General features: G+C 35.3%; 3 protein-coding genes across 3 annotated transcripts; all 3 read right to left on the bottom strand.

The window, feature by feature from the left end:
- Positions 1-4,090: 4,090 nt before the first annotated feature.
- Positions 4,091-5,903, bottom strand: LOC120163197 (zinc finger CCCH domain-containing protein 29-like). The gene is made up of 3 exons (XM_039173190.1): positions 5,815-5,903; positions 4,352-4,808; positions 4,091-4,135 (listed from the first exon to the last, which is right to left on the bottom strand). The coding sequence occupies exons 1-3, from the start codon at positions 5,901-5,903 to the stop codon at positions 4,091-4,093; spliced, it is 591 nt and encodes a 196-aa protein (XP_039029121.1).
- Positions 5,904-6,387: 484 nt separating this feature from the next.
- Positions 6,388-7,945, bottom strand: LOC120162957 (protein PHYTOCHROME KINASE SUBSTRATE 1-like). Its single transcript, XM_039172990.1, has 2 exons — positions 7,918-7,945; positions 6,388-7,851 (listed from the first exon to the last, which is right to left on the bottom strand). Exon 2 carries the CDS (start codon positions 7,816-7,818, stop codon positions 6,403-6,405), a length of 1,416 nt encoding a protein of 471 aa, XP_039028921.1. The 5' UTR covers positions 7,819-7,851; positions 7,918-7,945; the 3' UTR covers positions 6,388-6,402.
- A 5,755-nt stretch (positions 7,946-13,700) lies between these two features.
- Positions 13,701-15,501, bottom strand: LOC120163196 (derlin-2.2-like). Its single transcript, XM_039173189.1, has 6 exons — positions 15,403-15,501; positions 14,956-15,055; positions 14,308-14,522; positions 14,124-14,207; positions 13,781-13,845; positions 13,701-13,737 (listed from the first exon to the last, which is right to left on the bottom strand). Exons 1-6 carry the CDS (start codon positions 15,499-15,501, stop codon positions 13,701-13,703), a joined length of 600 nt encoding a protein of 199 aa, XP_039029120.1.
- Positions 15,502-15,731: the final 230 nt, after the last annotated feature.

Below are 15,731 nucleotides of genomic sequence, written 5' to 3'. Positions count from 1 at the left end.
CCTATTTCCGTTTATATAGAAGTAATAATGACATCCACTAGTTAATTAGTGCAGATATTTGTTTATTCATGTCGGTCTATTGTATTTTTTTTTTTTGCTGTTGTGTAATTTAAATATTAAATAAATTATTGTTTCCGTTTTTTGTCCCGATATGTTGTATTAATTTTTTAATACATTTAATGTGGAAGGAGATGTTAGTAGGGGTGTAAATACGAAACTGATATTTGAGACCTTCTTTCAAAATAAAGTTTGAATTTTTTTAATAATTTGAGGTAATTATAAGTTAATATTTGTTTAAAATATTTCTTAATCATTAATAATACGCACATTTTGAAAACGTAGTTATACGAACCCATAATTTTAAAGAAGAACAATATTTTTCTTAACCATTTCAAATTTGAAAAAAAAATACAAATGCAATAAATATACTATATCTTCAATATAAATATTATATCAGACCAGCTTTCTCTGTCTGTGGAAATAAATAATATTACTCTCACAAACACCTTGCTAGTCCAGCTCTTTTTGCCCTGGATTCCCCTCTTTCACAGCCTGCCAAGCTTCATAGTGGAAAATGACGAAACAAATTGCCATGCACCATTATTTGGGATGGTACAGCCATTTTCATACGAATTTTTTTACTATAATTTTGTAGATAAATATTTTCACAAAGGGTAAACAGACTACTAAATAGATCCCTAGGTTGTGTATTCATTGTAGCAAAACCAGAAACAGCTTGAGAAGTGAATGCTGCAATAGATAATTTGATTTTCTGTTCAAAACTCATTCATTGTCCAGCAAACCAGAAACAATAAATATATTGATATGATGTCAAACAGTGCAAGACAGGCAGTGCAGTATCATCAACCACGATTCTCTGAGTCAGCCATGGACATTATTTGTATCTGTAGCAGATGATTATTGAAACTATCCGCAGACAAATGGAGCTTCAACATGATAGTCGTTGCAGTAAAAGCCAGGGCGTTGAGTGAAATCCTGTTTTTTAAGCATCTGCCACATAATCTCCTATAACCAAAGTATAAAAGTTGAGGGTTAAATTTATTATTATATTAATTTTATTAACTGTGACATAATCTTCTATGAACAAAATAGCATAAAGCATGTTAACTCATTATTTATTTTTTAAGTTTAATAATTATTTTGTAATTTTTTATAGTCCTATGACTCAGTAAAAAATATCTTTTAATCGATAAACTATTTACATATTTTATCATATTATTTATTAATTTTTATAATAATTTAAAAATAAAATTATTAAATATTTAATAATGAATAATTATTTTATGCATATAATTTAATATATTCTAGTCTGAGTCTCCCATTCCCATCTTATTTTTCTATTTAATTTTCTCACCATCATATTAGTTAGATTAAATTTATAATAGTATTGTTAAGTGTGTTCTAATATAAATTTACTTTACTATCACGTCAACATTTCATTAATAGTTAACAGTCAACAGCTTGATTGAAACCAAATTTAATGTTTAGTAATCTAATTGATAAACTTGTAATTCAAAAGTTAAAATAGAATTAAGCCAATAGTTTAGTGATCTTGAAGGTAGTTTACCATTAATTTTTTAACATTTGATTAAAACAAGGGTAAATTATACAAATTGTCACTAAAGTTTGAATAAGGTTTTGTTTTCTCCACTTAACTTTCAAAAGTTACAAATTGGTCACTAATGTTATCGATTTGTAACAAAATAATCACTCAACGTTAACCGTTACTACACAAAATGGTCACTCAACATTAACCGCCACTACTGTAGGTGATGAAAAACTTATGTGCAAAGTTATAAGACCATGTATGGGGGATGACGCCTGCCCATTGCCAGAAGGTCAAGGAAGTTGATGACTTGATGACAGGGGAGTCGTCGACCGAAGCCCCGGTGAACGGAGACCGTAACTATAACGGTCCTAAGGTAGCAAAATTCCTTGTCGGGTAAGTTTCGATTCACATGAAAGGCGTAATGATCTTGGCACTGTCTTGGAGAGAGGATATGTGAAATAAACATGTCTGTGAAGATGCAGACTACCCGCACCTGGACAGAAATACCCTATAAAGCTTTATTGTTCCTTGGGATTGGCTTTGGGCTTTTCCCGCGCAGCTTAGGTGGAAGGCGAAGAAGCCCTCCTTCCGGGGGCCCGAGGCATCAGTGAGATATCACTCTGGAAAAGCCAGATTTTTAACCTTGTGTCAAGACCTATGGGCCAAGGGACAATCTCAAGTAGACAATTTCTATGGGGCGTAGGCCTCCCAAAAGGTAACATCAGTGTGCAAAGGTTTCCTCGAGCTGGACGAAGATTGGCCCTCAAGTGCAAAAGCAAAAGGGAGCTTGACTGCAAGACCCACCCATCGTGCAGGGACGAAAGTCGACCTTAATGATCAGACGGTGTCAAGTGGAAGGGTCGTCGCTCAACAGATAAAAGTTACACTAGGAATAACAGACTAATCTTCTCCAAGAGCTTACATCGACTGGAAGGTTTGGCACCTCAATGTTGGCTCTTCGCCACCTGAGGTTGTAGTTTGTTCCAAGGGTTGGGTTGTTCACCCATTAAAGTGGTACATGAGCTGGGTTTAGAATATCCTGAGATAGTTCGGTCCATATCCGGTGTGGGCATTAGAGTATTGAGAAGACCTTTTCCTACTACGAGAGGATTGGGAAGGATGCAACTTTGGTGTACCAGTTATCGTGCCCCCGCTAAACGTTGGGTAGCCAAGTTCAGAGTGGATAACTACTGTTAATCCCAAGGGCCATTGTCTATTGCTTCTATGTCACCCATGTCTCCTTTGACAGTTTGACCGCCTCTTCCTCTATGAAGAATGGAGGCTTGTGGCAAAACAAAATGTACCTCACCCCACCAGTGTTGCAGCTACCAGGTAGCCGCTTGAAGACAATTTTTAGTTCCCGAGATTTTGATTTGGAAATAGTGGCGAAAACGAAAACAGTTTATTAAGTTAAATCCAGGCCAGACGATTCAAAATCTTGGTTCTATTAGGTTTTTCTATCTTTTGCCACATGCTTGTTAAGTTTAATAATTAAGGGATGAGATGATAAGGTTTACCTTGTATATTCTGAATAGCACTTTGGATTACTCTACAGATTGCGGGGGATATAAAGTTCTCCATTCTTATCATCAAATTTTCCTTTAGTTTCTTTGGAAGAAAACCTTCAACTGTTATATGTTGTGCATAAGGTGAACATCATGAAGTATATCAGGGCCTTCTTCTGCATTCTAAGAATATGATTATAAAAGTTAATTATTTTTTATAGGAAGTTGTGAAATCTTGTGCGGAAATAGTTAAGCAGACTGAATGTGAACGATGTGAAGATGTACCAATTGCAGTTAGCAGACTGAATGTGAACAAAAGGAACCTCACCCCACCGACCATGGCTACTGAGCTTTGGGTAATTGCAAACAGTGGCGAAAACAAAAGCGATGAAGAAAGAAGAAACATTTCCATCAATAGTGTTAATCGAAATGGATAAAATACTAACTTAATTAGAAAACAAGAATAACACTTGCAAAATACTAACTTAATTTGCGTACCTTTTTAAGTTTAATTCTAATTTTATTTGCTTTGGTTGAAAAACTATTATCATAACTGAAACAAAATGGATAAAATAGTGGCTTGTTGATGGTGAAACATTTAAATTGTTATACTCATAATCTTCGCAAACGAACAAGATCACCTTTTTTTTTCTCACTGGTGCATTATGGCCTCCACCCTTTTTGAGTTCTTTTGTTTAACATTATTATCTTCTATTTATTATTGCTGCTGCCACTGTGGCAAATGAGTCAAAACCTGTTGAGTGCATTCCTCCTTAATTGGTCTTAGGGAGATGTATCATCTTTTATCAAGGGAGATGTATCACATAACTTGGGGAAATGTATTATCCACATTCATGTGAGTTAGTATTTCAATGGTTCATCTATTTACGACGGATTCATCTAGAAGCTATGAATGAGTCTTTTGCTTACCCCATTACTCTACTATAAATATGAGGTTTTGGGAAAGTTAGCATATAGAAAGTAAGCAAGAGATAATGAATTGTAAGAAACACATTCACAAAAGATTTCCATCAAGAGAGAAAAAGATAGAGTGAGCCACCTGTGAGCGAGTATTTTTGTAAACCATCCTAACTAGGTGAGACTTTTTGTATCCCTATTCATATAATAGTGGAAGGTAAGTTTGTACTGGACTAACGTCCTGCAATTTTTCCCGATTTGGGTTTTCTACATCATCAAAATATTGTGTGTTTTTGTTGTCTTTTATATTTGTGCTCATTTTAATCACACAGATAGAAATAGATATTCTCATATATACTCGTCTTTTCCCAACAAAACCAAATGATGAGGGATTCCTCACCGGAGATGATGAAAGATTCGTTGGATAGCTTGCACGAAGTTGGTTTTGACGAATATGGTGTCCCTTCAATGGAGACAACAGGGAAAGATCAAGGGATCCGAATGTGTCACCAAGATTAATAGGTTTCAAATTGTTGAGCTTACTGTATTTCTTGCTCCAACAAGATGGGGAGGAGAGACTAGATATCTCATCCATCAAGTTTTGTTGTTCTAATTGGTTCTCGAGCTTGAGTATTTCCATTTCCAAATCAAAATCCCAAGAACTGAAAACTGTCTTCAAGCGACTACCCGGTAACTGCAACACCGATAGGGTAAGGTTCATTGTGTTCTGCCACAAACCTCCATTTTTTAGAGACGAAGAGGCAGCCAAATTGTCACAAGAGACATGGGTGACGCTGAAGTAGTAGACAATGGCCCTTGGGATTGATAGCAATTTCCAAGTCAGCGGTTAACGTGACACATAAGTTTTACATCACCTTCAGTTAACGTTGAGTGACCATTTGCTATAAATTGATAATGTCAGTGACTAATTTGTAACTTTTAAAAGTTCTGTGGGTAAAACGAAAACTTACTCAAACTTTAATGAATTTACCCTTAAAATAAAAAAAAGTAATGCTAGGGTCGATTTTACAAAAGAATAATTTGGTGATTAAAGTAGAAAAGTTGTAATAGCTTAATGACTAATGATAGAATTTAACCTAAACTTAGTCATCGAATTTTATTTTTGGAACAATTCCCACCTAGATAGGGAGAAAGGAGAACTTTACTCCTAATAGGCATTGAACCCATGACTCTAGAAATTGTTTATATTTTAAACACAAATTTTAATATAAAAACTTAGTGCTTTTTTTTTAATTAAAAAAAAGTAGGATATCATTTATCTTTAATAATCAAGTTGAGTATTTAATTACCTTAACTATACTCAATTGTCATGCTGTTTTTGTATACCTCTCACCCCCCTAACAAGATAAATACCTGCCAGAGCGATGGTGTTTGTTATCAATCATCATCATATGCCATTAGAGCCACAGCTTAATTGGCATGACGATCGTGGTTAATACCCACCAATTTTGACTTACCTCACTAACAAAACCAGAAAACAATGTCTATAATCCCGATTTGGATAAGTATAGCATCCTAAAACTCCCTTGCTTCTATGATCAGAGTTAAGCTAAAGAGATTTGTGGCCACCGTCGGCCAAAATGTGTCCTTTTCATCTTTTCACTAAGAACCAACATGCCGATAAGTGTTTTTCAGGTTCACGAAAACGTTTCGGGATGACAGAATCAATTGGTTTCACAAGAGAAAATACCCGTCGGGTCCCTCATCCTCATTGGATAGTTCAAAGTGGTCCAACACCAACAGAAAGGCACGGCTCTTATCCCAAGGTTTTCAATGCAGATAGCTTCCTATGTACCTAACCAAACATCCGCACCAGGCTTCTGCTTACTGCGCCAGCTCTGACAAACTGTAACCACAGATTGAACTTCTTTCAGCATTATGTTCTCCATATTATTATCTCTTGGCCTGTTACATTTATGGTATGTGTATCTACCTTTTCCTTTCCAATTCATTTCAGGCTATTCCTTGTTGATCTGCATGGGAAATGACAGAAAAAATGGTTACTTGGCATCAAAGACATGGTGGAAAACTAAGTAAAAAGCTGGTGTTAGGCCAAGAGTTCAACCAGCTTCAAGTAATCTTTATGCCTGTTTGTTTAACTAATGATTTTGGTTCTAGCCCTGGGTGTAATAATCTTATCTGAATTTCCAGGAAAGTGGATGTGAAATGTTGAAGTTCTTGACAATATTATGGCCCAGTTTATTAATGAGGTGGTTGAGGAATTAATTACATTCCTCCTGTACTGATAGGTGTGACCAATTTTGATTGTAACTAGTCATTATTGCTACTGAATAGGAGGAGGCCAAGCCAAATAGGATAATTCAATACTAAACATGGTGTAATAGTAAAAAATTTCATCACAAGTTGTACGAAATAGACTATTACAAGCTACTGAATGTGCAAGAGATGTGATGCTCTTGGCCTTTGAGTATGTTGAAAAGCACTGGCGAGTTTTGTCCTGTCTCGAAATCTTGTGGCAGGTATGTAGGAATCCGACACACGGATCATTCTTGGGTCGAAGCCTGCCTTCTCATTTGTTTTGTGGGCATCTCCGGCAACATTGACAGATTTCTGGCTATTACACCCCAATAGGCCACTAGAAATGCGCCTCCGGAACTCCTCGTCATTTTTGGTGTTTTCCGCTCTGGTGGTTGTCGAAAATGTGTTCAATGGGCTCGGTAGAGTTATTGGTGGCCTTAGCTCTTCATAGTCAGACATGACTGAGAAATCTGCTGCACTGGCCGTGACCACACTCCAGTCTATACTGGCCTCGCTTGGTGCATAACAAGTTGTCGGGGTGGCACACCCGGACGCCACATCTGATACTTGCTTGACAAGAAAGGGATTGGCTTTGCCTGTCAGGCTCTCTATCTCAAACAAGTCTGAACTTGCATCACTCTGTGCATCATTGTAGTCACCTTTATGATTTTCATTTCCTTCAACTTTAGGAATGGAATCCCAAGATAACATTTTTAGCCTTCTCTCAATGTTCAAAGACTTGTTTCTCCTCCCAAGTACAGGGGAGCCGAATACCTCTAGCGATTTCCGTCCGATTTCATCTACATCGCCTTGGAACGATACCTTAACAGGTCGAATCCCCATACCGGAATTCATAGCGGGGAAAGTAAAAATCTCCTCCTTCACCCAGGGCTCTGCTACTGGTTTATTGACCTCTAGACTGTCCATAATAGTAGCTGTTTTAGTTTGCTTGCCATGGCTCTTAAAACTTATTTCACCAACTTGTACTTCATCAATGTCAATAGACTTCCGACCAGAGCAGTAACATTTGCAGACAGCAAGACCCGAAAGAAAACCCTTTCCATTCACTTTACTAATCTTTTTCCCAGGAGGATTTCTCATAACACCTTGGAGTAATGCACGTTGACTGTTCAAGCTTGACTCGGAATGAACACTCGGAGTTCCCTGACGAGTTACAGGCTTGATCGGCTCTATGTTGATTCCTTCATCTTTAACACATTCCAACGTCTTCGAAATTGTATCTATTTTGGTTATTCTTGGACTTTCCGCATGTATTCCTCCATTGAAGTATTTTTCAGCTCTGAATACTCCAATTTCTCCATCTTCTTCTTTCTTCAGCCCTGGATAATGATATTCATCTTGGTTGGCGGTGATGTTGGGGCTGAGGCCTCGGCTTGAAGATGAAAGTTTTCGAACATAGTTTTCATCAGCACCGCCCATGAAAGTGGAGAAAGAAACATCACGAAGGGCGCTAGTATTTTTCTCGAAGGGCGATGTTCGTGACAGGTTGGTGTTGTAATTTGATGTTAATGTTATCATAGCCATGGAGTTCTCGAAATTCCGACAGAAGAAAATACGCTGCAATAAAACACAAAAGAACAAGTGAGAAAATGACCCAAGAATAAAGACACAACAATAGCAAACCTGGGACTAAGAGAAGAACAAAGAAAGCTACATACATATATTGGAAGTACAGGTTCACTCTGAAGGCAAATAGGATCCCAATTTTGAGAAATCCCAAGATCCCTTAAAAGCTGCAGCAAACAAACACTAAAAGAGAAAAGGGAAATACTACTTATTACGAAGAAATAGAAGGATGAAACTAGGTGAGAGATGAATTAAATAAAAAGCTGATTGGCTTGTAGAGCAAGTTGTACCGATAACAATAAGTGTACTTTAGGACATCTTAAATATGCAAGATGTTAAAGGGCGTAGGGTCATATACTTGTGGACTAACACAAACCTCAGTTAAATTTGTCCACAACAAGAGCTTTGATACATATCTTCTCAAGTTAGGTTTCATCTTTAGAGTTCTTTGAAGCTCCATTTGATCTCATGATATGATCACCGGTAGACCCACATAATTTACTAACAGTCGAATTTATTCATCCTACTAGTTTACGATATTCATTCTGATTTATCTTCATTCATGTTTTTATGATGTTTATTGCATCTTTGAGTAATTTGAAGTTTTTGTTTTTATATTGTTGATGAGTAAGGATAATCATCCAAGAAGAAAGGGAATGCCAAAGAAGTAGAGTTTTGATAGAATGGTGTTGTTAGGAGTTGAAAATTAAGGTGTGTGCATCACAAACTTTGAAAGTGCTACATGTTTTATATAATTTCCAATGTTTTTTTGATTGTGCCTTGTGATGTTTATGTGATTATATAATTCTAAGAGTATTATTAAGTGTTATTAATGTGTTTTAAGCATACCCTTGAGGCTAAATTATTAGTCTGCTGTTTTGGATAAGGGGTTTTAAAAATCAGTTTGAAGCATTCTTAGACTTGTTTTTATGAAATTTGTAGGAATTACTAATAACTTTAATTAAAGCATTGAAACTAGGGGTTTTCAGGTAAGAGATTCAAAATTCTCTCCCAAAGAGGTGTTTTGGATTTTTTTGAACAATTCCTATATAAGGGTATTGAACTCACAACCTAAAAGAGTGGGGCATGTCAACCTAAGATTTTTTTTTTTTTTTTGAATTTTTAAAATTTACTTCAAAGATATTCTAAGATTGTTTTAGGCTCAGTTGGTATAAATGATCTCATCTTCGATCATTCGAGCCTTTACAATGAGATCAAAACATACGAGAGCAAAATAAGTGTTTTTATAAATTTTTTATGCTATCAAATGGTTTTTATGAATAGTTTGCTTTACAAAGTTTGGAATTGCATACGATATCTATGAAACATGAACGATCCTAAAGTGGATTATGTAGCCCTAGTGGTGTATTATATTATATTGTCACCTCCTGCAGATTTTTTTGCGCAGACTTGGGCTTGATAGAACAAGTTAGTTTGGCCCAGTTCTTGGAGAATGTTAATTCCGCGAAGAATCAAGTCCGAGGGCGTTCAAAAGAAAAGTGACGAGGGCGTTACAAGGTTCGGTGAGGACAATTGTCAAGGCTCGTGGAGTACGGACTTAGACATGTGTGCACAATATATTTAGGAGGGTTGTACGGAGTATTGGGCTTGCTCAGGACCACCAGACATAGCTCGTTCCTTGGAAAATTCCAGAAGAGATAATTATATCTTCATTTAAGGAAATAAATACTTAAATTGGAGAGATAGTGTTTGGTTTGAATTTGAATTCTTATATATGATTATGATATGATTTTATTTCTATATGAGTTGTTGATGTAATTCAATCTAGACCGTTGGATCTAGGGGCTCAACTATAAATAGGAGCCTCCCCTCCTCATCTGTATCATTCAATTCATTTTTTCTATTCTTTTAGAGAGTAATACATCTCAGACATTTACTCTAAGTTTCTCTCTTGTCGTCTTGTTGCTTTGTTCCTTTGTTTCTAAGCTTATTAGCTTTGGTTCCGTGACACTTAGCTTTTTAACCTTTGTCTCTCTTTGTTCTTAAGCCTTTGTATTTTGTTGTTTCTCTTCGTGACTAGACAGTCCCCGTTGTGTTTACGATTCCACAAAGTTGTTCAACCTTAGTAGCTTTTATTGCCTTGAGTGTGTTTGCTTTCGCAACACTTTTAATGCTGGTGGGTTTGTTCTTTGCTTAGTGAGTTGATTTCTCACAAGAGTAATTAAGGCTAACTTAGGCACCACTTCAACACGAGAAATCGTCTAAGGCCGCACGGATCCGCTAGTTGAAACCCTAGCACCGTAACAATATATACAACCCATGTGGGGAGATTTATTAATTGTATAGTTAGATTTATGGCTTGTGTGGTGTGCATTAACTCTATATACTTGAAATTTATTTTCGACATTATGACCACTCGGTTGAGTATACTTGAGGAATGATTAGATGGAAAGGTTTACTATATGATTCCTATGATATGAGGTATTGTCGAAAGTATAAAATTTGGGAAGTTAATGATTGTTTATTCTTGATTGAATTATATGTTATGTTAGTATAAATATGCTTTTCATATTTGAATGTCTTGTTTGCTCGTTGTTCGAAACATGATTCATTTGTTTGATTTTATCTATATCATGTGTATAATAGAGTAATTGTATACCACTAATTATTGTGAAGATTATTGTTCAAATTATTTTTCGTGTGCATGTTTATAGATTTTTTCCTCAAGTCAGGATAATAATATGGAGTTTCAAAATTGATATATCAGGGTACACTACCTTATTCTATTAACGAATATATATATTTATAGGACTCTTTATTTTCATATTTGGTCTATAAATTCTATTTGATAATCTTCATTCCTTATTTTATTTTTAAAATCGAAGTTCATGTTTATATAAACATCATTAATCTATGATTTTATTATGACTTTGTATATACTTTGAAATGATATGAAACTTTATTTGGTGAAAATAGTAAACTACATCACTTTTTGAGTTGTTGGTTGTTTTGATGACTCAACGTAGTATTCTGAATCCATAAAATATTGAGTCATGGGTGCTATATTTTTATCTATAATGTTTGGTCTTTAAATATTTTAAATACATTTTCAAATATTTTTTTTAAAAAATAATTTTTTGAATACGTAAAGGATTTCATAAGCCTTCTAACTTCATAAAAAATTGATTCAACTCCTTTACTAAGTTAACAATCATTCACACGTCGGACATCATGTTAGCAAGTTTATTAGTCACATTAGCTCATTATAGAGGTGTAAATGAATTGAGTTTAAACGAATAAGGTTATGTTTGTGTTCGTTTGTTTATTTTTGAAGATGTTCATGTTCATGTTCGATTCGTGTTTGTTTATTTAATTTTGAAGGTGTTCGTTTATTTATTGTTCACGAACATGTTCGTTTAATGTCCGCAAACGTGTTCGTTTATATGTTCATGAACATGTTCATTTAGTGTTCACGAATATGTTCGTTTAACATTCGTTTAGTGTTCATTTATCGTTCGTTTATATGTTCAATATTTAGTTTTACCCTTTCATATGCAAGCTAAAGAAAATGATAAAATTACGCCACTAGTGCTTAAACTCCTTAAAATTCACAATTTAAATTTCAACTTTTACCATGTGTTTACTTTCACCAATATTTAAAATGTAAAAAAAAATAAAAGGAAAAGGAGAACCGGGTAAACGAGATTGTTTGTAAACATAAACGAATGGAACACACCTTTGTTCGTGTTCGTTTGTTTATTAAATAAACATTACATTTTTTGTTCATACTCGTTTATTTAACTTAACAAACGAACATAAATGAACGTTATACGAACGGTTCATGAACCGTTCACTAAACGCTATGTTCATTTAAACCCCTACTCATTAACATTCATATGCAAATTTTATTAATCAAACGATTTAATTGATTTCACATTTTCAAGGGAGGACTTGATTGATTATTTGGAAAAGTACATGGGCTTTTATACCCTTTAGATCTTATAAATATGAATAGTTTCAAATAAAACTTAAGATGCCAGAGGAGTTAAATGGTTGACCAACATCTTTAATATTATTTTAGAGACTGCCAAGATGCCAGAGGAGTGGAGAGAGTCTACGGTGATACCAATCTATAAGAATAAAGGAGATCCCCAACGTTGTGGCAACTACAGAGGTATTAAACTACTCAGCCATACCATGAAGCTATGGGAAAGGGTGATTGAGGCTAGGTTGAGACAGGTTACTAGGGTTTCGGAAAACCAATTTGGCTTTATGCCAGGCAGGTCTACTACGGAGGCGATTCATCTACTTCGACAGCTCATGGAGAAATATAGGGAAAAAAATAGAGATCTTCACATGGCGTTCATTGACCTTGAGAAGGCGTATGATAGTGTTCCCCGAGATACGATCTGGAAGACCTTGGAAACGAGACGGATCCCAACTGCTTATATCCGAGCGATTTTTTGTAGATCTACTACGTACGTCAGGACTACAGTTGGCGACACCAAGGCATTCCCGGTGGAAATCAGACTCCACCAGGGGTCGGCTCTTAGCCCTTACATCTTCGCCTTGATTATGGACGACATCTATTGTGCGACACCAGACGGTGTTCCATGGTGTATGCTTTTCGCTGACGACATTGTCCTAGTTGCTGAAACAAGAACTGAGCTAAATAGTAGACTGGCTACTGGAAGACTGTTTTGGAAGAAAAAGGTCTAAGGATCACTACAGCAAAACTGTACATTTGCGGCGTTTTTTTATCTACAGCGGTGTTTTTAAGCGCCGCAAAAAACACCTGCGGCGCTATGACAAACGCCGCAAAAAGCGCCGCTGAAAATAGCGTCGCCAAAGTTCGCGGTGTTTGGTAACAAAAAATGCCGCAATAGGTAACGATATATAGCGGCGTTTGTCCAACAAACGCCGCAATAGGTGTTGATATTTAGCGGCGTTTTTCCAACAAACGCCGCAATAGGTGTTGAGATTTAGCGACGTTTTTCCCACAAATGCCGTAATAGGTGTTGAGATTTAGCGGCGTTTTTTCCACAAACGCCGTAATTGGTCTTGAGATTTAGCGGTGTTTTTCCCACAAACACCGCAAAAGATCTGGTATATAGCGGCGTTTTTTAGAATAAACGCCGCAAAAGGTCATATCTATAGCGGCGTTTAAGATACAAACGACGCTAATTACCTCTCTATAGCTAAAAGAAATTGATTTTGCAAATTAAAATTAATTTGTCAAATGTTGTTTTCTACTATTTTATTACCCAAATTTAACCTGTAGCATTTTCCAATAAACTTGACATCCATAACAACAAACTTAAAATCCTTAACAAGAAAAATGAAATCCATAATAATAAATCAAAGTTTACATTAACGTAAAATATAATGTAGTTCAACATTATTAACTATAATAAACAATAATATCTAAGATATTTTGCTTCTAATCTTACACATTCTTCAAAACTCTTTGTCACAATGAGGCGCTTAAATTCAAAGAGATAAATCCACTTTATATGGGAAAACAATGATGCAGAGCTAGTATCGTCCTGTCATTTCTTGCACATATATTTTGCTTCATGAGATCTTACTCCAATTGGCATGCCACTTGAAAAGGCCCCATCCATGGCAATATAAACCCGATCTCTAGTTTCATATCCAAATAAATCATCGGTTTATATGAAAATTCATTATATCTTACGTTAAAAAAGTTAACAACACATTTCTGCATGGTCAGTCCCAGCAGTCAACAACTCTATGGCATGGGCAACCATCATGATGATAAGCAAAATATAGAAATAGATCTTAATAATTGTGCAGAACATCCAAGCTTGAATTTCATGATAACTTCTAACAGCTTATCGGACCAAACATATTTTAAATCAATAGCACCCAGAAAAAGGCTCCAAAACTGCATTCCTAACAAACAGAAAGATATAAAGATGGAAATATGACAGCTTACCAAGGACCAAATCCTTTCAAGCATTCTGCTAAAACAACATGAGAACAGACAAAAGCACAATCTAACTTAAAGATAAGGAAGCAAAAAGAGAATTTAACGGAGATTGTAAATTAATATTTTTTCCTCATTTGTCACCTCAGTATTTTCCCCTAAAAGCTATACAAGGAAAAGAAACAATTATACTCTGCAACTAGGCAAAGTATGACAAAACCAAAAAATGCAGAAAGACTAAAACTCTTACCCCATGAGAAATTCACCATAACCACTTTTTTGTTTTCTTTTTTGTTCGAAACTTGTAAGTTCATTGATATAGATGAAACATGCTCAAGATAAAAGAACTCACCCAGGGCAAGTAAGCTACCGTAAAGGTAAAAAGACCCAAAAAACTCATATGTATAAAAGGATTTTGCTTGCTCCACACATAAACCTACAAGTTGTGGTGAATAAGATGGCTTCCAAAATGGTTATCAGAAAACATAAACTGAATAAAACGTATTTTGAATGTAACCGAGCGCATATAGGCTTACCATCATGAATGTCAATGAATTGCTTAGAAATATGATTCTTGCAAATGATGCCGACAGATAAGGTATCATTCCGCCAATAAGCACAATGCCAGTTAAGACAGAAGCTCCAAACAAGAGCATGTAAAGGAAATCTGTAGTCCTTCCCCTAAAAGTGTTCTCTTCAAGGAGTTTGCAGTATCGAGCAAGAAAGAACATGTGAAACATGAAATCCAAATCTGGCATATAAAGGGGTACCATGTTAAAGGTGCTAATCGATTTGAGATTACTATATTCAATCATAATCACATAGACATGTTTGGATAAGAATTACAAATCATAAAGATATTCAATGTCATTCATGGTGTAAACTCCAAAGAAAGTTAAAAAAAATGAAGGGTGATATAAAATTGATTTTAGTTCTTAAAGCCTAACTCCTTTCACTTCTATCGACACTGATTCTATTCAAGCTTTTAAAACAATAAGAATAGACAACTGCATTTCCATACTTTCACTAAAAAATGGAATCATAATAGAGTCGGCTCTTATAGTTTCGGTAGGAGTATGTATATTTATTGAGCAAAAACATCCATGGCATTTTCATAATTTTGGTCCACCGCATAACAAACCAGAGATATCATAACATTCAACATAAAATCACATGAAATTTACCCATCTTGCGGAAGTATAGGAAGATAGTAACGAGGCGCCAGAATTGATAATGCTTAACCACAAGCGTAGGGTTCAAGTACATATTATAAGGTGATATTATCTGCAAAGAAAATCAGATTAGCACAACAATGCAAACAAGTTCTAATTCTTATCAAAATCACGATGGGAATATAAATCATAAATTGCCTTTCATACAAAAAATGTTTCCTGCCCAAATTCCTAACTTTCTTGAAACATGAGTGAAAACCCATGGATCAAATCCAATGTAAATCAATAAATTTCATTAAATTGAGACAAACACGGATCAAAACAACCTAAACTAACCACACCCATTTGCACATAAACATAAAAAAATGTCGAAATCATTGAAAATTAAACTCAACAATCAAAATCATTGACCAGATTGAAAAATAAATAAATCCAGAAAAAATGGAATAAGAGGTATACTTCGAGAGAGCAACCAATATTGATTACAACAGAAGCTGTGAGATAAGAGCGGGTGATGGCCGGCATCTGCTTATACCATTCTTCAATGGCTTGAGCCATATTCTTTTAATTTTACAAAATAAAAGAGAGCTCATTTTCAAATTTCTACAACAATAAAAAAGAACAAAAACAATTGAAATGCAAACTCGATCAAATTGAAGGACTTGTACATATAGGGGTTAATGCGAAAAAAGAAAAAGTAAAGAAGAAAGAAATGATTCTAACTTTCCTATGGAGAGGAAAATTTTCGAAAATAGAAACATGAAATCAAAATATCCCAAACAGAAAAA

The sequence above is a fragment of the Hibiscus syriacus genome, unplaced genomic scaffold (assembly GCF_006381635.1).
Source record: "Hibiscus syriacus cultivar Baekdansim isolate YM2019G1 unplaced genomic scaffold, ASM638163v2 tig00111427_pilon, whole genome shotgun sequence".
Lineage (NCBI taxonomy): Eukaryota > Viridiplantae > Streptophyta > Magnoliopsida > Malvales > Malvaceae > Hibiscus > Hibiscus syriacus.
The sequence above is the reverse complement of the archived record's forward strand: the minus strand, read 5'-3'. Positions and strand labels throughout refer to the sequence as shown.